Source organism: Oxyura jamaicensis, chromosome 21 (assembly GCF_011077185.1).
Source record: "Oxyura jamaicensis isolate SHBP4307 breed ruddy duck chromosome 21, BPBGC_Ojam_1.0, whole genome shotgun sequence".
In the NCBI taxonomy this organism is placed as follows: domain Eukaryota; kingdom Metazoa; phylum Chordata; class Aves; order Anseriformes; family Anatidae; genus Oxyura; species Oxyura jamaicensis.
Genome location: NC_048913.1, coordinates 1827443 through 1848384, shown reverse-complemented (window position 1 = coordinate 1848384; position 20942 = coordinate 1827443). Strand labels below are relative to the sequence as shown.

At 51.6% G+C, this 20942-nt stretch overlaps 3 protein-coding genes across 4 annotated transcripts; 1 reads left to right on the top strand and 2 right to left on the bottom strand.

Annotated features, from left to right (window-relative positions):
• Positions 1-402: 402 nt before the first annotated feature.
• On the bottom strand, positions 403-2010 carry LOC118177066 (transcription factor HES-5-like). The gene is made up of 3 exons (XM_035344449.1): positions 1931-2010; positions 1639-1804; positions 403-1543 (listed from the first exon to the last, which is right to left on the bottom strand). Exons 1-3 carry the CDS (start codon positions 1982-1984, stop codon positions 1290-1292), a joined length of 474 nt encoding a protein of 157 aa, XP_035200340.1. The 5' UTR covers positions 1985-2010; the 3' UTR covers positions 403-1289.
• Positions 2011-7091: 5081 nt separating this feature from the next.
• On the bottom strand, positions 7092-8893 carry LOC118177063 (transcription factor HES-5-like). The gene is made up of 3 exons (XM_035344445.1): positions 8805-8893; positions 8303-8483; positions 7092-8143 (listed from the first exon to the last, which is right to left on the bottom strand). Exons 1-3 carry the CDS (start codon positions 8868-8870, stop codon positions 7884-7886), a joined length of 507 nt encoding a protein of 168 aa, XP_035200336.1. The 5' UTR covers positions 8871-8893; the 3' UTR covers positions 7092-7883.
• A 989-nt stretch (positions 8894-9882) lies between these two features.
• LOC118177065 (transcription factor HES-5-like) lies at positions 9883-20763 on the top strand. Of its 2 annotated transcripts, none has more exons than XM_035344447.1 (4): positions 9883-9957; positions 18513-19178; positions 19336-19516; positions 19639-20763. In XM_035344447.1, exons 2-4 carry the CDS (start codon positions 19116-19118, stop codon positions 19878-19880), a joined length of 486 nt encoding a protein of 161 aa, XP_035200338.1. In that variant the 5' UTR covers positions 9883-9957; positions 18513-19115; the 3' UTR covers positions 19881-20763. The 2 variants fall into 2 exon arrangements, with proteins under 2 accessions (XP_035200338.1, XP_035200337.1); XM_035344446.1 differs by having other exon boundaries at positions 9892-9957; positions 13712-19178.
• Positions 20764-20942: the final 179 nt, after the last annotated feature.

Sequence of the window (20942 nt, the reverse complement as noted above, 5' to 3'; positions counted from 1 at the left end):
CAAATGTATGCGCATAGATTTGCATGCCAATGAGGCGGGGCGCGTGCATTATGCCATGAGGCGGCGGGCGGCGTGCGCATGCGCGGGGGCGGCGGCGGGTCACCTCAGCGGGCCCAAGGAGGGGACCGCGGCGCTGTCGGCGACTATCGGGCGTTATCGGGAGATACCGGGAGATATCGGGGGCCTCACACCTGCCCTGAATCCCCCCCGCGTCAGGCTGATGGCGGCCGTGGGTCGCCGAGCACCTTTTGTCTGCCACCGGAACGCGATCGTGAGGCGCTGAGAGGCCACGGGCGGTGTGGTGCTGCCCTCCCCGAGCCCGGCCTCTCCTCCTGCAGCCCCCAGAGCCCGGCACCGCGGGGAAACCACCCCTGCAAACCGCGCAATAAAGCCAGCAAGTCGTTCTTAGCCAGATCTTTATTTATTGTCGTGCCAATGAAAGTTTGTGCAATTTCTGAAGGTCACAGTGGTTTCTGTCACGGGTTACGCGGTTGGTGCATCTCACATACAACGTGTGGGAGCATCCGCGGGTTGTACTGAATTTGCATCCTCCCCTGGGGGTAGGGTACCGAGCAGTAAATATAATTTGTACGCCTGCCTTTCATAAAAGACTTGAATAAATATTTATTGCAAAATCGACAGCACGGCCGTAACTTCCTTTCCTATAAGGACATAAAAATGAGCTGTTGCCTTTATAAAAGGCGTACACATCCTGCACCTCACAAGCAGTACCCTGGCTTTGTGAGCAAGACATCCCGAGGAATTTCCTCTACATCATTTGGTAATGGTTTGACCATTTTCAGAGCACGCTCGGTACGGTCTACAAATATCATAGAACCCCTCACGGCACCCCGAGGGAGCTAGGTTTTCAGAGGTGTCTGGTGGACCCCACGGCTCTGGGGTCTTGGGCGCAGGGAAGGGCTCCTGCTGGGCGGACACCCCTGAAAACGCCAGCCCGAGCGTCTCGGGAGGCACAGCTTTCTGACCAGAAGTACCCAGGCAACCTCACTAAGGTTAAGAACCGGCGGTGTTCCTCTCTAAACCGCTCGCTCCTCCTAGCAGGAGGATTACGTCTCGCATTCCTACAGAATTACTTTCCCTCCACGTGGTGGGATCGTTGCAGTCCTTCTGGAAGAAGGGAGGGAGGCATCCAAGCACCGTAATGCTCTGTAAAAGGAGAACTTTCTTCCCTACTCATAGGAGAGGAGTTGGGGGACTTCTATAGCAAGTCACGGTCTCCTCTGGAAAACGAGCCAACGTCCAGGCCAGGTGGTAAGCGTGCTCTCGGCCTACCAAGGCCTCCAGAGGTTGCAGGAGGGTTTTGCTGGTGCTTGTTTTGCAGAGGACTGGTGGCTGGAAGTGGATGCAGAAGAAGAACCCGAGTCCTTAGGCACTGCTTGTGACCTCTGGAAATGGCAGATCAGCTTCATCTGGGTCTCTGTGTTTGCCGAATGGAGAGAGAGGAATTGCAGAGCTTCCTTGAGGCACCAGGCGTACCCTTCGCAATAGTCCTGCTGAAGGCTTTTGGCAGATGCTGCAAAAGCTAAAGGAGAGGAAGGGGAGAGAAGTGTTAGACAGGCACACTCAGGCTGGTGGTTTGCCGAAAAGTAAGGGCAGGTGATCAGGGAGCGTACTGACCTCGGCTGTACTTCAGGTAGCTGACGGTCATCTCCAGGATGTCGGCTTTCTCCAGCTTGGAGTTGGGCTGGTGCCTCTGGAACTCCTTCTCCAGGAGCAGCTTCAGCTGCTCGATGCTGCTGTTAATCCGATCGCGGCGCAGCTTCTCTACGATGGGTTTCCTGAGCTGTAACATAAAACAGGAGGACAGTTAGTGACAAGACTTTCCCCTTCCATCTTTGTTTAACCCACTGCTGAAGCGGTTCAGCCCTTCTCGTCTATAAGCCCTAGCTGTCAGAGAGCGGCTACTTACCCTGTTCTTCTCTTTGGGTGTTAGGATTTCCAGGGAGAGAGCACTGGGTGCCATTACCCCGAGTGGCTGGCTGCAGGGCCGCTGCGGAAGGCAGCCGAGAGCTCCTCTATTTATACGCTATAGCTGCATACAAATGTCTGGGGCCGAAGCTTCTCCGAGTTTCCCACAGTCGATAGCCAATCCAGGCATGCCGTGGGACAATAGGGCCGGCATCTATTACAGCATGGTAAATTGACTGTGAATTGCCTGGGGATAATACCCTGCTCCCAAAGGAGCAGGTGGACTGGGGAGCGTGCGACACAATAGGGCTTGGCATGACGGCGCTGGGGTAAGGACGTGGGAAAGCGTTTGCCGTCATTATAACCCAGCTTCTGCCTGATGTTGGGAGCGTCGACATCTCAATGTGCTGCCTTTTCCCAGGCCGTGGTGAAATTAAGCGCAGAAGACTGATCCCAGGAAGAGATAATGCTCTGTCCCCATGACCGAAAGAGAGGCTGAAAAGGAAAAGATGCAGAATTAGAGGGGCTAAAGCCTTTCATTGACATTAAACCGTGCTTAGATGAATACAGTACCAGATAATTTTCAGGCAACAAGTGACTAAAATCAAGGGAAGAACCCTTAAAACAACTTGCTCCAAGCAGCGAGCCTGAAATATTTCCCTCTCCCTTGTCTAGATGAGTGAAGTCCCTCCAAAGGCTGGGTGAAGAGCTCTTCCTTGCTTTTGTTGGGGCGAGCTGGGCCTCCCGTGGCAGCCCGTGCCGTGTAATGATTACGATGCCTTTCCCAAACACGTCCTGTTTGATTTCATGCTGCTCTGCAAACGCCTCGCCGTTCCCTTGGTTCGGAGCCTCCGAGTAAAGCCCTGCAATGAGTTTCCCTGTACCGACAGCTGAGATGGAGCTGAAGGACAGTTCCTATCTCTCTCTTTGCTTGCATTGCCCTGTCTGCTGAATGGGAATAACCACGGGGGCTGGGATGGCCCGGGGCTCGCTGTGGGTGCGATCCCACAGAGCCTGTAGCTAGCCATCAGGCTGGCACTCGCAAAGCCCCTTGGAACTTCCTGGCTTCCCATGGCCATGATTTTTGCTCTCCTTTCCTAGCCCGGAGCCACTTTACATTTGCTGGACCACAGCTTTCATTTGGTGGTGCTTGGCAAAAACCCATCACTGAACACGGAGCACGAGCCCTGCTCAGAAAATCACCTCCCTGATTTATTCTGCTCGTTTGTCACCGGCAGCATCACCTCCATCCGGGGCACCTCCATCGGGCACGGGGCCTCGTGCAGGAGCCGTGGCGAAGTGCCCAGCCCGGTGGGAGCGCAGCTTTGACCCCATTTTCAGCTTTGACCCCATTTTCAGCTCTGGAGCTACGAAACGAGCGTTTTTAATACCGCCAGCCTGGCGCAGCGCCCCTGGGCTCGGGAAGGCTGCAGCAGCTCGCGCCGATGAAGGCTTTATCCCTCACTCGGCGCGGGCAGATGGCGCAGCAGGCGCTGCCTTTCTGCTCGGCCCCACGGAGGCACACGCCTTTTGTTGGCAGTTTAACACCGTGAACGGGACAATGTGGGAAACCCTCGCCACCGCGGGCTCGCGCCGTCCGATGTGAATGGTGAACCAGGCGAGCTGCCTTGCAGCCCTCTGGGGCTGCGGCCCCCGGGTTCTCTCCCCCCGCTGTCAGCTGAAGGGCAGCAAGCCCATAGCACCTCCCAAGGTGGCCTCCCACCCTCCAGTGCCTTTTTTTTTTTTTTAATTTTCTCCAATTTATTTTGATTATCAAGGGCTGGAAATGCAGTGGCAACAAGCTATCTCCCAGCTGATATTTCAGGGTCATGAATTCTCCGTCTGTTACGGAGCCGGGTGCAGCACGAGGCCAGATGTGAGGAGAGGGGGGGTCTCCCAGCCTCGCCTGGTGCAGATGTCGGAGGGTTTAGGGGGTCAGAAATCTGCAGGCAGTGCTCGTGGATGCTGCGTGTCAGGCACCAGCCCCAGCTCCCCCAAGGCGAGAGCTCATTATTCGGAGGAGCTGGAGGAGCTCAGTGCCGGGAGCTTTCAGGCCCTGCCTGGCAGGTGCCCCTTTCAGCCCCTCCTGGGCTCTCAGGTGGCTTTGGAAAGCAGCACTCCTGTACATCTGGGGCTGGGCTTCCAGCTTGCTGGCTCGGGGTTTTCCTTTCCCTGTCGCTTGTGGAGCATTATTATTTCAGGCCGTTTCCTACGCTGATGTCAGCCTGTCTCACGAGTGCCTTTGATGGCGTTTTTGAAGAAATAATTACGATTTTTTATTTTTTTTTTCTGGCCCTTCCTTAAATGGTTTAAAATCTTTCTGACAAGCCCTCTCAAGACACCTATTTAGTGTCAAAGAGCATAACGTTCCCAAGTTTTAAAAGGGCTCGCAGAATACTGATCGATCAATGTGCTCCTTGGGAAAAGAGCTCTCCAGATGGTCCATCGGGACAGGAATTGCTGGTCACCACAATGCGGAGCCAAAAAGCGTCACTAATGCGGGCTGTTGTGAGGCACGCTTCCTTTGTGGGCCCTTTGAATGTCATAAATGGGGAAGAAAGTGTGGGAAACTCTGCGAAACTCAGGCCCACACTCTGAGGTTAATAGGGGCTTTGTCAGGAGAGTCCTCCCGGGCTGTGGGATCAGCATAATGAACAACATCATCCCGAAGGGTGGGAATGTGTCGGGGCAGGGGAGCGTCACCCCAGGGGACAGAGCAGCAATAAGCAGCTTTGCATTCAATTATTAGAAGTGATAATAATTAATAAACTGTAAACATAACCTTCGCTTCGCAGGGACCGCTGAGACCGGAGGTCTGCCTCGCGAGTAATCGGGGAGCCCGGGCCTGGAGGGAGGCAGCTTTGGCAGGCGAAAAGGCGAAGTGCTGCACTTGTACGGCGGTGCTGAGCCCCTGGTGGGGCTGGATCCCCCCCTGCCCGCAGAGCAGGAGCTCACCCTCGCTCCCTCAGCCTGCCCTCCAGCAGTAGGTCTGGATCTCTCTCTTCTGCTTTCCCCAAGAACAAACAAGGCAAAACACCTAACAGCAGCAGCGGCCCCGTGTCACCGCTCCTGGTCAGGGTGCTGTGGGCTTCAGGGCCCTTCACCTGAGTCCTAACTGCCCCAGCCTGCCTGTCAATCTGCTGCCTTAATTAGGCTTAATTTAAACACACAGGCGTAGGTGAACAGCTTGAACGTTGCTGGGATTCAGAAGCTTGTACTAATTGGCAAAGACAAGTCAAGCACAGCAAGGTGAAGTGACTTTTTCAAGATCACCAAGCAACCCGTAGATCTATAAATATCTCCTCTGAATTATTTAGGAGCTCGTTAGAAAGAACAAATCTATCTGCAGCACGGGTGGCAGCTCCCGATGGATTGCAGAGCTGTACAAAGAGCCCACCTCGCGCTGCGTTGGCAGGCAGGTGAACAGCACTCAACCAGCTTGTGCATTCGGGGTAAAGTGAGAACCAGAGGGATCCGTGCAACCATAACGAGGCAGGGGAAGAGGTTCTCGATGTGCCCAGGTGGTGGCTTTTGGGCCCCTTCTGTCTAAGGGCTGCATCCCAAACCAGGTAAGGACTGGCCAGGTGCAGGTGGTGATGTGTGTATCCACTCTGATCTGGTCACCCTAGAAGATCTGAGTTTGTTTGATCCCTAAATAAGCAGCCACTTGATGAGATCAGCTATTTTATGTTTCATTGCGTTCAGGGAAAAAAAAGCATGTGCTAGAACTGAAAATTTTCAAGGGCATCCCTCCCAGGCAGCCTGGTGGGAGGTGGAGGTGTTGACCAATGGAGTTCTGTGCCATTAGTATATCTCTGAAAGAACAAGAGGGTTCCCTGTCGTGTATCCAAATCAACACGTTATTGAGATTAGATAATAATGTTGTGAGCTGATGATTTGTGCAGGTTTAGTTTACTTTGAAGAGAAGGGAAAACAAAAGGTGAGGAGTCCCGACCGTGCACGAAATGGGAACTCTTCTAAGGAGAAGTGAGTGAATGTTGCTGTGGGGAGCGCTGTTTTGGCGAGGCGTTCAGGTGCTCTGGGGTGGCTCGAGGAGCCCCTTCTCAGGCTTTTCTTCCTGCTTCTACCTTCTGAACCCCTGTTTGCTCACTCACCTTGCCCAGTCTCTGTGTAGATGTGTGGGAGGAGGACAAGTGCAACCTTTTCGGACAGGCGCTCATCTGCCTCACCTCTCCAGCATGCAGCTCTCACCACCCTCCGGAGGGAGGAATTAATTGTGCTGCTGCAGATCAGATCCCTTGCCGTGGGTCGCCCAACCGGTGCGAGCCGCGTAGGCAGCCTCTGGTAAATCTCCCCTTAAGAGGATATGGCAGGTTTGTTTTCTGGATTGGGGTGGGGTGAAAACATCAAGGGAGGATGATGTAAAATTGGCAGAGAAGCCCTCTCTTCAACAGGCTGGGTAGAAACCCTCTGAAGCCTGGTGGAGCTTCTCGCCTCCGAGGTGTGTTTTGGACCCTTGGGTGGGTGTCAGAGGAAGAGAGCAACATCCCTGAAGAAAAGATCATGGGGAAATAACTTAGGAGAAGAAATGCTGTTTTTATCTTTGATCACTATCAAATTATGTGTTTTTAGCCATATGTGGGTAGTTTGCAGCTTTCAATTCGGCTAAAAAAAAAAAAAAAAAAAAAAGGAATCCATGTTTAGGTAACAGAAGGTGCTTGCTAAAATTAAAAGCCACCAACTAGCTCACCCCACTGTGGATTCAAGGAGAAGGGTAAGATCCCCAAGTACGGTCAGGTACCAAACAGTGGAAGTTATTAGGAGCTTTGCATGTTATCACCTCTAAAGTGGACAGAAAACGTAAGGCTGGGCTCAGGTTGGTGAGGAGATTAATGGGGAATGGGGGAAATAAGCTGGCTGTGAAAGCAGTGACCTGCTGAGGTCTGAGCAGGTTGCTGTTAAGTATCTGGGGCCACACTGCTCAGTGTGCCACTTTACCTTCACCTCCATCTTTCGCTTTGATAGCTTTTCCAGGGGTTGCTTCTTTGCAGGATCTGAAACTGTTCTGCCAAGTGAATTTCACAAATTCTGGGGTGAGGGGCTCAAAAAATGACATCTCCTGCCAGCTGCCCCACTGCGGGGCCTATGTGCAGCACTTAGTCCCGGAGCATTATCCATTTTAATCATTTCAAACCAAAGGCTGAAGGACTAAAACTGTTTTTATTGTATTGTACAGCGAAGACACAAAAGCTGAGCATCACACAGGATGAATACATCACAACTTTATAAAAGCTTTTTAAGCTCATTAGCATGTTCAGTGAATGCTTACACAGTACTTACTGCCTGCCTTCCTCCCCAGCCCTCACCTAAGATATATCCCAGGTATTTCCTTTACAAAAGGCATCGATTATCCCTCAATGGAGAGAGCACATCCTGGCCATGAAGAGAATTTTCCCTACAGCTGTTATCATAATAACGATCTGTGAGGAGGTATACTAAAAATAGCACAGGAACTTCAGAAGAATCGGTGTTCCTGAATGCCATCTTTCACTCAAAAGGTAAAGGCTCGACACTCTCTTTATGTTACACAGTACATTCTCCAAAGTGCTCCTGCTCTAGGAAGGCCGGTACATTGTCAGGAGACAATGGAACACTTGAACCAGTGACCCGGGGAGTTCATAGAAAGATCTCCACTGACAGCCACGGGCTCAATAGCCAAGGGAAGGGGTGGCGGGACCTGGAGGGCGTTTTGCTCCACGCCCCCGCAGCACTCGGCCCTCTCTTTGGCAAGGAGCCACCACCAGGAGCGGCAGCTCTGCTGCCAGATACAAGCACACTCCTTCACTGTGAAGGGAAACTACTGAGCGATCTCCCACCTCTGGAAAGCAATGTTTCCTACTGTAAAGAGGGACTCTTAAATCACAGGTCCCTCTCTTTCTTTCTCTTTTTTTTTGTAGCAAAACATAGGAATAAAGCAAAGTTCATCAGCAGGTCTACCAGGGTCTCCAGATGGTAGGAGCTGCAGTCTTCTGGGCAGGCTGCTTTCTGGCGAGCAGACAGGGTGACGGAGGTGGCCTGCGAGGAGCAGGAGAGTACGTGACATCTGCACCCATCTGGGCTTTGCAGAAATGCTTGATGAGCTGGGCCTGAGTTTCCCTCTTGGGTTCGTAGTAGGACAGAAAATGCATCGCTTCCTTGAGGCACCGCAGGTATCCGCTGTTAAAGTCCTGCTCTGGATTCTTGTGGACGAATACTAGAAGAGAGAGAGAGAAGCACATTCAGGGGGTTAAGGTTCATGAGTGAAGCTTCTTTCAAGAGCCTGAGTCCACAAGCCTTGCTCGTGGGACCGGACCTGTTGTGGTGCTGCCCAGGGGAGTGGGCTGTGGGTCACCATCAATGTGTCTGTGCTCACCTGGGTCCTGCAGCTGGCTCTGCTGTTTCAGGTAGCTGACAGCCACCTCCAGGATGTCGGCCTTCTCCAGCTTGGAGTTGGGCTGGTGCCTCTGGAACTCCTTCTCCAGGAGCAGCTTCAGCTGCTCGATGCTGCTGTTAATCCGGTCCCGGCGCATTTTCTCCACCACCGGCTTCCTGAGCTGTAAGAGACGGGGCAGGGTGTTCAGGGTTTTCTGAGACCTGGCCTGCCAGCCCCTCCTGACCCAGGCCATGACATGCACAAAGTTCCAGAACGCTTTCTGTTGGAGACCTTTGCCAGGCTGCCTGCCTGTTGCCTCATTCTAAAGAATCTCTGTATTTCCCTTTATGGCTCCTTACCCTATTTTATGCCCCAAGAGCACCTTCCCCCTCCTCATCGCATCTTTTCCCATGTCATTCCTGTTTGATAGAGGCAGCACCTTGCATGGGGCACAGGCCAGTCCTGACCGTGTCTGACCGATCCCGTTATGGGCTCTACTTACTTTATTCTTTTCTTTTGGCAGCAGTTTCTCCTCCACGTGGATCATGAGGGCGTTACTGGGAGCCATTCCTGGTGCTCTCCAGCCTGGGCGCTGAGCACGCGGCTGTGCTCTGGCAGCGACCGGCCGCCTCTATTTATACCTCGGAGCATTTTGGCAGCTATGTGAGTCTCGGGGTCGCTGGTGTTTCCCACAGCCCTCCAGCCAATCCAGGCACGCAGCCGAACAATAGGGGAAGCATCCATCAGTGCACGGTGCATTGATCCTAAATGCCCCGGAGAGAATAACCTTCTGCCCACGCCGACTGGTGGAGCGTGCAGCCCGGCTCTCCGGGGCTGCCCAGGGATCTGGGAAAGCACCGAGCCTCCAGCTGGTTGTCTGGGATCAGCGGCATTCCGGAGGCCCTGCATGTGCCAGGCACATTTGTGGCGTGGAGGAGGCACGCTTTTGGGGGAAAGGCTGGAAAAAAAGAGAGGGAAATGCCATTTAGGGTGAAAATCAAGAGCACCAGGGACATCTCGCTGGTCTTTCTGGAGAGGGCGCTTTGCAGCCTGCCTCCCAGCTGCAGTTTGCTGGGGTCTGTGTGTGTGTTTGTGCTTCTCCATATGGCTCTTACACTTCTTTGCAGCAGTAATGGGTGAGCAGAGATGGTGGAACAACAGGTTTGTTGGCCCAACGTGTGCCACTCAGGGTGGTGGACAGGGTTAATAAATAAGGAATGGGAAGCCAGTGGAAATTGTGACCTCTGTCTCTTCCCCATTAAGACATGGGGCAGGGAGCCCATCACACCGGTGTTCCCTTTGCTTTCATTAAGGGCAGCCAAGCAGCTCCTGCCACGCCACGTTCTCAACCCAGCCAGGAGCATCGCCCTGCTCCACTGCAGACTGGGCTAAAAATTAAGCCAACGTTACCTATTTTGTAGGAAGAGCAAGAAAAAGAGTGAATCTGTGTGGACACTTGAGTCAGCTCTGGTTTCTGTCTCTGGTTTCTGTCCCAAGGCAGCACTGAAAGCCAGCCGGGAGGCTCTGGAGCAAAGCCACACGGCGTGCCACCATCAGAGACCCGGCCTGTGGGAACAGAGGTGGGCTCGTTTGCTCCCTGCACACCTGGAAGGGTCTGGAAGTGGAAACAGCAGAGAGGGGAAGCGTGTGGTGAGGTAAGACAGCCAAAGACACGTTCTTGCTTGGAAATCCCGCGAAGCCCTCTTCAGGGGCAGTTGGCAGGAAGGAGGGAGGTGTCACTGCAATAGCCAGCTTCATGGCTTGCATTGTGTGATCTGAATGGGCTTAGCTCTTTGTTAAGGGCAGATGTTGTCCTCCGAGCCCTTTATCCCTGTGTTGTGGGAAAGCCAGGAGACAAGTCATCTCAGGAAGACTTTGAACAGGTCAAAAGATTATGGTGCAAGATAAGATACGGCTCAGAGACCATGCCCTAAGCTTTGCCAGCTACAATAAGGTGTTGCCCTCTCTTCTGTAGTCTTTGACTGTCCTTCCTTCAGCACTGGGTGTCCTGTGCTCACTCTCTCCTCGCAAGGAAGCAGCGGTGTCAGGCCTGGAAGCCAGGAGGTGACAGGTAGGCATGTACCAAGCTGGTTAAAGAGACTCTTCGGTGTCAAAGAACATCTTTCTCCCAACTCCTGAGAAGCAGCCCTGACCTTTATTGCTGTATTATAACTGATAGCCAGATGGTCTTTTGGGAGTTGGATCCTTTCCCTTCAAATCATTCAGGTTCAAGCACCGTCACTAATGTTGTGAGTAGTTGCAAGGCACACTTCTATTGTCCCAACAAGAAATGTTATCAATAGGGGAAAAGTATGGGAAACGCAGAGAAATTCAAACCCACACAGCCTGGTGCTAATAACTCCTTTGTGGAGCCCGCGCTGCCGGCAGGGCACTATGAACCCGCATGGCTTTTTCACTCAGCACGGCTGAAAAGCGCGTGTTTGGCCGTGCGGGCAGGAGTTTCTCAGGGATTTGTGTTCACCAGGAGAAAGGGGCAGCGTGGGGCAAGGGGGCAGGGACATCAATTCACCCATGGGGTGGCCAGCCGCAGTACTGGGGCGCCCCTTTGTCACCACTGCTGCAAAGCAGGGCCAGGCAGGATCTGTCCTGCCTGCAGCCTGACATCTAGTGAGCTCCTCTCCCTCAGGGCAGCCCATGGGTAGCATTGCTGGAGGGGCTGGTGGGCACAGGTAAAAGAGAAGAGATTCAGGACTGCACTAGCTCTGCCTTAGCTTTCACGGGTACCGCGCTAGCAGCGGTATCGCTGAGGAAGACAGCAGTGAGAACACTCAGAACACGCAGACCGATGCTGATAGATCTCTGCTGAGGTTATCTTTGAACACTCGGTGTAACTGAAGGGTCTGTCTGTTGGGCCACACTCGTGTGCAGACGTGACCTAGCGTTTAAGGTTCCTAGGTTTTGGCACTAGGGGTTCAACTCCCTGCGGTGTCACCATGTCCTTTCAGCTCGATACTCCTGTGATTCGCTTCGCGGTGTTTTCTTGGATGAGGTTTGAAAAGACAGGGTGCTGTCTGTTTGAGGGGAACCCTAAGATTTCTTTGACACTTTTTTCATTTATGAGCCACTGTTTGCTGTTGTGTTGCAGAGGAAGATCCCTTCTCCCAGCCCTCTGGGTGCACCTCACCCTGCCTGCAAGGAATTACCTTGCAGAGCTTGCTGTTCAGGATTGGCTTCTTCCACTTGCACCAGCCAAGCATAATTCTGCTGTCTGAACCAACAGAGTGGAAGTGTAGTGAAATCTGCCTCTTCCAGGGGACAAGGTTATGTTGTTGTTAGACCAACCGTATAAAATATTCCATTAAACGTCATTAGCGTGGCATCATCTTGCCTTCTTTAGACATCAGAACCTTGGCCAAAAACGCCTTTAATTACTGTAAAGTACATTCTTTGCATGTTTAACCTTTAAAATTAGTTTTTCTTTAGATTCAGAATGCTCAATATGCTGCCCTTCCCAGGTGCATATGGGGAGGAAAGTGGACTTTGATCATTAAGATACATATGAGACAACTCGATCTGCATTTTCAGGGTTGTTAGAGGCAAAAGCAATTTCCATAGCTGCTTGTGTTGGTGACCCTGAAATAGTCAGGCCCCAATGACATAGTCTTACTACAGTGAGTATTACAAATAATTAAAAATTAAGGAGAATTTATTATTTTTCTGCCCAGCTGAAATTCCCACAAGTCACCTCTCAGCATATTCAAGAGTGCACAGGAGGGATTTATTATTTCCTGGTATATTGACTCTGAAAGGTCTGGGGATTACAGCTGCTTTGCACATGAATAGCTGGAGTGTGTTGTACAAAAGGCATGGTCTGTGGGATAATGGGGTTGGATGTGGGAAAGCGCTGACCCTGGGGGAGAGCAGGCTGGTGCCTGATGGCAGGAATCAATTATGGCTCAAAGGAACACATTGCCCTGGGAGCAGGCTTTGCGGGAGCCACCATGTTATGTGTTTACCACCCTCCTCCTTCCAAAACCTGAATAAAACAGTCACAGAAAATATCCTCTCCTCCTGCCCCTGCCGGGGACCCAGCCACGCCGGTTGGTGCTGCGTTAGGATCTCGGTACCGCAGCTGTTCCCCAGCTCAGGGACAGCGCCGAGACCCAGCAGTTGTCTCGCACGTGCTGCCAGTTTGGAGAGCCTAACCCCGCCAAATACTGGTGACTTCAGTGGGGGCACACGCTCCCAAAGCCCTCTGAAATTCGCAGACCCCATCCGTCACTGCCTCGGCTCTGGCCAGGGGAGGCAAGCAGCCTGGCACTGCTGGGGGATGGAGCAAACACAAGCTGCTGAGCTCAGGCACTTCTTTCCCCGTGTTTTATTTATTTATTTATTTATTTATATATTTTTATGATGGTGGTATTCAGTTTTTACACCGATTTGGTATTAATGCCAACCTTTCAAATGTCAACATTTGGGCTTCAACAAATCAAGAAACGAGCTGAAAGTCGTAAGGGTTTAGCAAACCTTTTTGACATGAATTCCTACTGAAGGCCACAAGTAGCATATCGCTCGTGATAAAATCTGACTTAGCAGACAGCCTTGCCAAATGTTTTGGGGAGAAGTTCTCCTGCAGATAGAATATTTCAGAGGAGCAGATTTAGGATTGGGAAGGTGGTTTCAGGGTCAGGTCCCAAGGAGCACTTGGTGTGGCAGGCAGGGTGGGTTGAGCTGGCAGCAGACTGAGGATGGATCTGCTGGCAAGAGGGTTTTTTGGAAGCGAGATAACTTAATCCAGAGCCAGGCAGAGGACTAGCAGAGGGACACACGCAGGAACTCACGTGGCACGTAAGGTAGGGTTGGATGCCCTCACCATTATGCCCCAGGCAAGACACGTTGTCACATGTCAGTGTCAAGGGAATGTGGTGCAACAGAGCCCAGCTCTGAAGCAAACAGTCTGGAGAGGCGGTGAGTAGGACCATGACCCCCAGAAGAGCACCCGTGTAGCTGGCAGCATAAAGTGTGTCTAAGAGCATTTACAGCACAAGGTTCTGTGGGGAAGCTCTTAGCTAAAGCAGCGTCGATCCTTTTGCATTTCTAAGCCCTGGTTTTAACCAGCCTCAGTGTCTAGGGCCTGAAATTCCCTTATAAATTCATTTCAGCTTCTGACAGAGAGTTGATGTAATTTAGGGAACACCACATCCTCTCCTCCCAGGAGCCCCAGTCCCAGAACTGTGACTGCTGGGAGGCAGCTGGGTGGTGCTGACAGCCAGACCTGCACAAGGACTAGGGACAGCTGCAGCTTAACGCTGAGGCTTGGTTGGTCCCCAGGAGCAAGAATAAACAAACTAAATCTTGGTTTACTTTTCCAGGAGATCAAGTTCATTTATTTTGATGAGGTTATCAAGTATTTCCTGATCATGCATCTGAGTGCATCTTCCTTTTCAGCCAGTTCATGGACTTTAAAAATTTGTACTGAACACCATTCTCAAAACCCACTGCTGAATTTTAGAGAAAAGGAGAGTTTTTGCATCTGCTTATCTAGGAGAGGCACGACTCCAAGTGTGGTCCAGGCAGGTAATCCAAGTTCTCCCACAACCTGGGGAGCTGGCTGCTTTTCAGAGCTGACAAAGCTAATTAAAACAAAAGTGAGTGCTGAGCATCTTTGCAAAAGTCCCAAATGGACCACTTGGGTATAGAAGCATTGCAACCACGAGGCTATTTGAAATATGGGGTTCCTCCTTTCTGCCTCATTTTCTTCCTTTGTAAAACATCGCTAATAATACATCCTCATCTTGCAGAGGAGGTTGCTGAGAATTCATTAGCTGGTATTTGTAAAGCACTTTGAAAATGCAAAGCCAGTGCATTATTCGTGGTCTTCTGGATGCTTTCCATGTTATTAAAAACAGGATTTCAGAAAGGCTTATAGAGGATCAAAACAGCATCCCAAACTTGAAAGGAAGCACGACTGTTAAACCATCAACTGTCGCCTCCCCCTCCAGCCAGATGTTAAGCCCTAAAGAAGTGAAGTGGCACAAGGAATTACTTTCCCAAGTTCCCCCAGCTGGGCTGACAGGCCTTGATCAATGGTTTTCTCCGCAGTGAGTGCTATGCAGATGGTCTACCCAGAGCAAGGTTTCTGTGAAGTACAAAGGGAAGTCAAACACCATTTCTAATTCAGCTTGTAGCATGGCACACTTCCTTTATCCTCCGCCTGAATGCAGTGAATAGGGGAGCAGTGTGGGAAACTGGAAGGGACTCCAAACTCACACAGTCTGAGGGGCTGTAAGACACTCCTGTGCTCAGACCACATCTGCCTGTGACACGGAGGGAAAAAGAGTGACGGAATGAAAAATCAGATTATAAAAACCTGCGTGATGCCTGAGGAAAAGGAAAGAACTGAAGGAAGCTATGCAGGGAAACAGAAATCGTGCCAGGCTCGAACGAGGACTGCCAACAGCAGAGCGAGGCAGGGCTAGGAGGAAACAGCAGAGGAACGAGCTGCAGGAGCAGAATCTTGCTCTTCCACCAGTGAGGCCAAAGAAAATTGCCCCACTGAAGGCAGCAGAGGTGGTGTCAGCCCACACCAAGGCCCCTGAGCCCCATACTCGGTTGTGCTTCTTTCATTCCCCAGATTTGTTTAATATGTCCCTGGAAACACAGACCCTTGCTATCAGTTGAGCTGCTCCTGAGCTTGTCGAAATTGTTGGAAACAAACCGAGAAGCTTGTCCGGTCCTTAACTGCCCCGGTGTGTTACTCTGAACTGCTGCTTGTAACGTAACTGTAGGGTGTCATTACAGGAGGGATTCCCTCCTGCCAGCCTGGGCATCCTGCTGCAGGTGAGGCATTGCCACAATTCAGCTTTGCCCTGAAGAAAAACATGGTTTTATTTAGCTAGGACCATCCACAGGGTCCCTGGTGGACACCAAGACTCTGCTGCCATGTCACAGGCACGCTGCCCCTTCCCCACACTGCTCAGTCCTCTGTCTTGCTGGTTTTTACCAAGACCTGGCCTGCCCAAATGCGATGGCAAACATCAGAGCATGTCACAGGTAGGGAGACAGCGGGGCACGGACCCCTAGCGCTGTGTGCCAGCCCGCGGGCTTCCCCTGAACAAAGGTGGAAACGCCGAGCTCTGGAACGCCCCCAGGGCAGGCAGCATCACCACTCAGTGGTGGGATTCTCCCATCTCTTTGCTGCACAGTGCTAAGGGCAAGAGGTGGCTCCTTTATGGACTGTGAGGACGTGGTGATAGCTGTGTATGGCCCCTCTACGCTCACCCAGCCTCCTGTTCCTGAGGGGCTGATGCCTGCGGCTGTGCAGGCTCCTTACAGGTGAGCCAGGGAACTGCCCCTCGGCCTGATGCGTGCTCAGGTGTTGGCCAGGAACTGCAGGAGCTGGGCTTGGCTTTCAAGAAAATTAGCTTAGATTTTATACCAGTAATACTGCAGGGAAACTTCCTTAACACTTCTGCACTGTTCCACGGTGTTTAGAGGAAAGAAATGGGAAGCAATAACTGGTGCTGGTAATAATAGCTGCAGATTCTGGTACTGGTTCTTGGCAGGGGAAAATTTGGATAAATTCCCCTTGGAGGTGATTTGTGTACCCAGAGACCCGAAAGCAGCCCTGGAGGTACAGACCAGGAGGTACAGAGGGCTGAAAGTAGCAGCCTGCTCCCCGGAGGCTGGAGTGCCTGCTGGCTTCAGTGAGGACCTCCACCTACTGTTAGGACGAGACCCATTTTATTTTCCACCTCGGTGTGGTCTGTAGGACGAGGCACTTAGCTGAGCCCCCTAAATTTTGTCTTCCCAGTTCTCTGGAGCGTTGCTCCCTGGCACCTTGGCGTTCTCAGCGCCCCTGACATACGGCTGGGGAGGTTGGCGTACCTTGGAGTTTCCCACACCATTTCTTAACTGCATTCACGCCCGTCACAAAGGAAGTGTGCCTGGCTACAAACCGCATTAGCAACGGTGCTTGCCTCTGCATTGTGTTCAGTGGGAAACCCTGCTCCCAAAAGGCCATCTGGGCAGCACGGAGCAGGAGAGAGGCAACGGGGGCAAGGAGCGGCCCTCCAGACCTGGGAACGCAGCAGCATCCTTACGTCGTCCTACAGAGCTAACATCTGGCGGAGTTTCTGGGGGAAGGCTCTTGCTAAGGCCCTATTTCAAACACCCAGATCCAGCATCTCGGGATCCTACTAACTTTTCTGTCCAATATTCTCTCTGGAACCATAGTAGATGTGGGTAATTCAGAATTCATTATCCTTAGCACAACGTCCACAGGCTCAATTAACTTTATACCAGGGGTGATTGTTATTATTGTTTTTCTTTGGGATTTCCAACCAAAGCAGAAGCAGAGCATCCATTTTGGGCACCTGGGCATCTCATCTGAGACACTCTTCCAAGATGGTCAGTAATTGGCTGATTTCAGCCCTCACTGACTGCGAAACTACAGAGAAAAGTAAAAGCTATTTTAAATATAGGCTTTTTGAGATACTTTAAAGTCAACGTGTGACACAGAGCAAGGACGTAGGAACCTCCATGGATATATTAACTGGGGGGAGATTTTGTATCTCTAAAGATACAGGGCCGCCAGCCTTTGTGGTAAAGCGAATTTCTCAAGGCGGCAGGAGATTAAATAAGCATTCAGCCTCCTCAGTGGCAGGCTGCGGGTCACTCTGGATCCTAATGGGGAAGAAACTTGGAGCACTGGCCCCTCTTGTGCCAAGGGCACGGCCACGGCTGCCCTGCGATCTGGCGAGGCGCTGGCACAGCCTTTTCCTTGTTGCTGCTTGCCTTCGGACTGGCCAAATGTGGGGAGCTGAGCTGCTAGGAAAGCTGATCCAGGGGAGGCACCTGACACTTGTAACACCCTTGTTAGACTAAAACCTGTGCTGCAATGGGGAATTATGACTTATAGCTGCTTACTAGTGAGTAAGTCAGGGAAACAGAAACTGTCCCTAGCAAAGTTGCCAGTGGACCCTGCTGATTTTGGCGTTGCCACATTTCTTCTTCGTGCACTTGATTAATGAGCTCGAGCAATGAGTTACTGCTCAGGAGTTTCTGTTTCAGGGAATCTCCCCAAGAGGGATGCACAGAGGGAAAGATTGGTTTCAGAGGTGGCATTACATGGGCTTGGAGATAATCCACCAGCTTTGAGGAGAACATGTGAAATGGTGTCACAAAAACTTTCCCACAACTTGACATAAAAGCCTCAGAGCCCAACAGCTGCTGCTCTGTAGGGCAAGAAGGGAGCCTATTCAGCAGCAGCACAATGGGGATGGAGCAGCAGAGCCTGGAGGAGGGCACTGAAGCCTTACCTGCACCTAGAAATAAATGAGTTGCAGGGTGAGAGAGAAATGTAGGCATGTGTTTGTGCATTCATGTTAAAATCTATCAGTATATAGATGACCACGCGTATATTAATGTAAGCACAAGCAGGATTTAGAGTACCTTTTCCATTTCAGTAAGAGACTTGCAAACAAACCCCAGCATTACGTTACAGACCATCTGACAATTACCACTCCTGTATTGGTTCTTGCAGAGGGGGGTACCGAAGCACACAGGAAGGTGAGCTGCACCGATGGGGTCTCAGAGCATGTGGAGAGTGAATCTGGGAGCAGCACGGCTCTGACACACACACCGCTGGCAGCATTCTCCGTGCAGGTCATGGGTGTAGAGGATGCAGGAAACAGGCTGCTGCAGTGCCCTTCTGCAGCTGTGTGAGCCTGCAGCTCGTAAAAGCAAGCAGCACTTGCATGGGCAGGGGGCAGGTTAGGTGCAGGCAGATCTGGTTCGAGTTTTGCAGCGTGAATCTCCGGGGTTGTTTATGGGATGCAGAGAGCAGCACCGTTAACACCCCCAGCTGCAGGCACTGCTGGAGCAGAGGCTGCATCTCAGCACGGAAACCGACCCCCTGCGAAACAACGAGGAGTCAGGAACTTGATGTCTAACAATTTCGTGGGCTAGGTGAATTTGTTCTCTGCGTAGATGAAATAAAGTACTTAGAGCAAAACAAGTTTGGGGGAAGAAGTGAGAAGGCAGCACGTGAGTGACCTGAGCCCCAGGCTCTCAGATCTTCCTCCTCTCGGGTTGATCGTGCACGTGTTTGGAAACATCAGGTGCTCGTTGCAGGGCTTGGGGGTGTTCCAAAGAGGTGCCTAAGATCTTGAGGAAGGAGACCAAAGGTCAAAATAGGAAGTTTTTGGATAACTGTGTGTATTTACAGATTTTATGTATTTATTTGCAGTGAAGCAAGCCAGAAAGGAGTTTTCTGTTTCACTTGTGCAAAGCAGGTGCCACACTCACCCAAGGGAGCACAACTGAGTGCCTTGCAGTGAGAACAAGGCAGAGGGGCTTAAAGAAACCGCTCGTGTGTGCGTGTGCATCTGCGCACGTGTACGCGTGTGCCTCGGAGCGTCCCTGGCGCGACCTGCACGGAGCTGTTGGGGTCCTGCCATCAGTGACCGGCCTCCGCGCCCCAGCGTGCCGGGAATGTCACTGATCTGCAGCGGTGCTCAGCAGCCTCTGCCCCGGACGGCCAGCTCTTTCCCAGCTTCTGAGACGCAGTTCGGATCCCACTCTTTCACGCCCCACGCACTCCCCACCTGCTCATCTGGGAGAAGGTCATTATCCCCGGGCTATTCACTGCCAGCCGAGCATGCAAGAATAGCAGCTTCTCCCTTTGTGTGCCCATCTCTCTGATTGGCCCTGCAGTGTGGGAAACTCCGCCGAGCTGCAGACCCACAGGCTCTCAGGGAGGCTGCGGAGTATAAATACAGGGCAGAGGCGGCTTCCAGCACCACGTTTCTCCCGGACTCCCACTCTGAGACCTTCCTTCCTCTCGGGACAGATGGCTCCCAGCGCTGTGTTCCTGGAGCCCGACAACCTGCTGACGCCAAAGGAGAAAAACAAAGTAAGTCCAGCCGCAGCAAGGCAGCTCAGAGCCACGCTCTCAGCTGTTCTCGTAGCAAGTTACAGCAGCTGAGAAACTGGCCCATGTTGTTTGGGAACAGTGTGAGGTGGCACACAGATCATCTAACCGTGGGTCTCTTTTCCTTTGCTTTTTACAGCTCAGGAAGCCGGTGGTGGAGAAAATGCGCCGGGACCGGATTAACAGCAGCATCGAGCAGCTGAAGCTGCTCCTGGAGAAGGAGTTCCAGAGGCACCAGCCCAACTCCAAGCTGGAGAAGGCCGACATCCTGGAGATGACCGTCAGCTACCTGAAACAGCAGAGCCAGCTGCAGCTGAAGAGTGAGTATCAAGTTTACTTTGGTCTCTAGCTTACTATAAAGCTGTTACAGTTTTATGAATCTCTAGCCATGAACAACTGCTCTAAACTTGTCTTTCTTTTCCCTCCCTCTTTTCTGTTCTAGCTGTAGCATCCTTCCATAAAAGCTCTCAGTTTGACTTCAGAGAGGGCTACTCCAGGTGTTTGCAAGAAGCTTTCCATTTCCTCTCTCTTCATAAAGTCCGAACTGAGACACAGACCAAGCTCCTAAGTCACTTCCAGAAGAGCCAGGCAGCAGCTCCAGAGGTCGCCTTTTCCCCCGGCAAGCCCAGCGCCCTGAAGCAAGCATCTCCAAAAGACGCCAGTACTCTCTGGAGGCCCTGGTAGTCAGGGGAGTCCTCGCTCCATGGACTTTTGCCTTTAGAGTCCAGAGGAAGGATCTGACTGCATGTGGTAGTCCAGCTCTGATCCTCTCTCCTGTAGGGAATATGATTTCCCCGTGTATTTTATTTATGTGTGAAAAGAATGGCAGACTTCTGACTTTCAAGGGAGCCTTTGGCAAAAGTTGAGGCATTCTGCTGAGTGGCATTGAAGCTGTGGGTACTGGTGGCACAGCACCCAGCGTGTCGCCCGGTCAGGGGGTGATGCCTTCAGACTGAAGGAGGGTGTTCTGTGGATGTCACAGTTGTGACAGAAAAGAATTGCTGTAGGAGAGATTTCTCTAATATGACATGTACGAGCCATCGGCTTTGCTCTGGCTTGACTAGCAGCACCTGCTTGCTCAGTCATGCTGGAGGATAAATGCACCACCCTTCTGTTCACCCACACTTGGTTAAATGTCATTTCCCCCAGTTTGCTTATAACTTGTCCTGCATCACAGGCGGCTTTGTTCTGCCTTGGATTTCTCTCTAATGACCCTCTGATAGTCCTAGTGTATAAAGTGTGATGGATGAACAGGAGGTAGGAAACTACGTGGAATATTTCTACTGTTCTGCTGCTTTTTTCAATTTAGGAAAAGAGTGTGTTACTACTTTATGTTAAAGAAAAGGTGGTAGATAAGAAGCTTGATCGGTCAATGTTATACATTTTGGGTGTAAGCTGTGCTTTTTCTATCATTTTCATTATAATAATGACTGCTGTCTGTATTGAGTGGTGTAATTCATGGTGGATGGTGTTTCTCCCACTATTGGGACAGCCCTATGGCGTGCGTGCATACTGTGTATGCGTCTCTGTGTTTGTAAAGAGCAATAAAATGCATCTGTGTGCAACTTCGGGCTGGGTCCTGTCTCTGTGGGATATGCGGCCACTTGGCCCCTGAAAACACTGCATGTCAGCCTTCCAAAGCAGCGGGGCTTTCTGTAAAGTGAAAGGAGCTTACGTTGTCTACTGTCTATATTCTCATGACTCCATCACCTTTACACCTTGAACCCCCAGAGGTAAGCAGGTGCT

Excerpts from the sequence above, each read along its gene's own strand:
- LOC118177066 (XM_035344449.1), bottom strand. The coding sequence starts at position 1,984 with ATGGCACCCAGTGCTCTCTCCCTGGAAATCCTAACACCCAAAGAGAAG. Across the intron at positions 1,805-1,930 it reads CACCCAAAGAGAAGAACAGG|CTCAGGAAACCCATCGTAGA; the intron begins GTAAGTAGCCGC and ends TTTATGTTACAG. Across the intron at positions 1,544-1,638 it reads CTACCTGAAGTACAGCCGAG|CTTTTGCAGCATCTGCCAAA; the intron begins GTCAGTACGCTC and ends CCTCTCCTTTAG.
- LOC118177063 (XM_035344445.1), bottom strand. The coding sequence starts at position 8,870 with ATGGCTCCCAGTAACGCCCTCATGATCCACGTGGAGGAGAAACTGCTG. Across the intron at positions 8,484-8,804 it reads TGCCAAAAGAAAAGAATAAA|CTCAGGAAGCCGGTGGTGGA; the intron begins GTAAGTAGAGCC and ends CGTCTCTTACAG. Across the intron at positions 8,144-8,302 it reads GAGCCAGCTGCAGGACCCAG|TATTCGTCCACAAGAATCCA; the intron begins GTGAGCACAGAC and ends TCTCTCTTCTAG.
- LOC118177065 (XM_035344447.1), top strand. The coding sequence starts at position 19,116 with ATGGCTCCCAGCGCTGTGTTCCTGGAGCCCGACAACCTGCTGACGCCA. Across the intron at positions 19,179-19,335 it reads CGCCAAAGGAGAAAAACAAA|CTCAGGAAGCCGGTGGTGGA; the intron begins GTAAGTCCAGCC and ends TGCTTTTTACAG. Across the intron at positions 19,517-19,638 it reads GAGCCAGCTGCAGCTGAAGA|CTGTAGCATCCTTCCATAAA; the intron begins GTGAGTATCAAG and ends TTTCTGTTCTAG.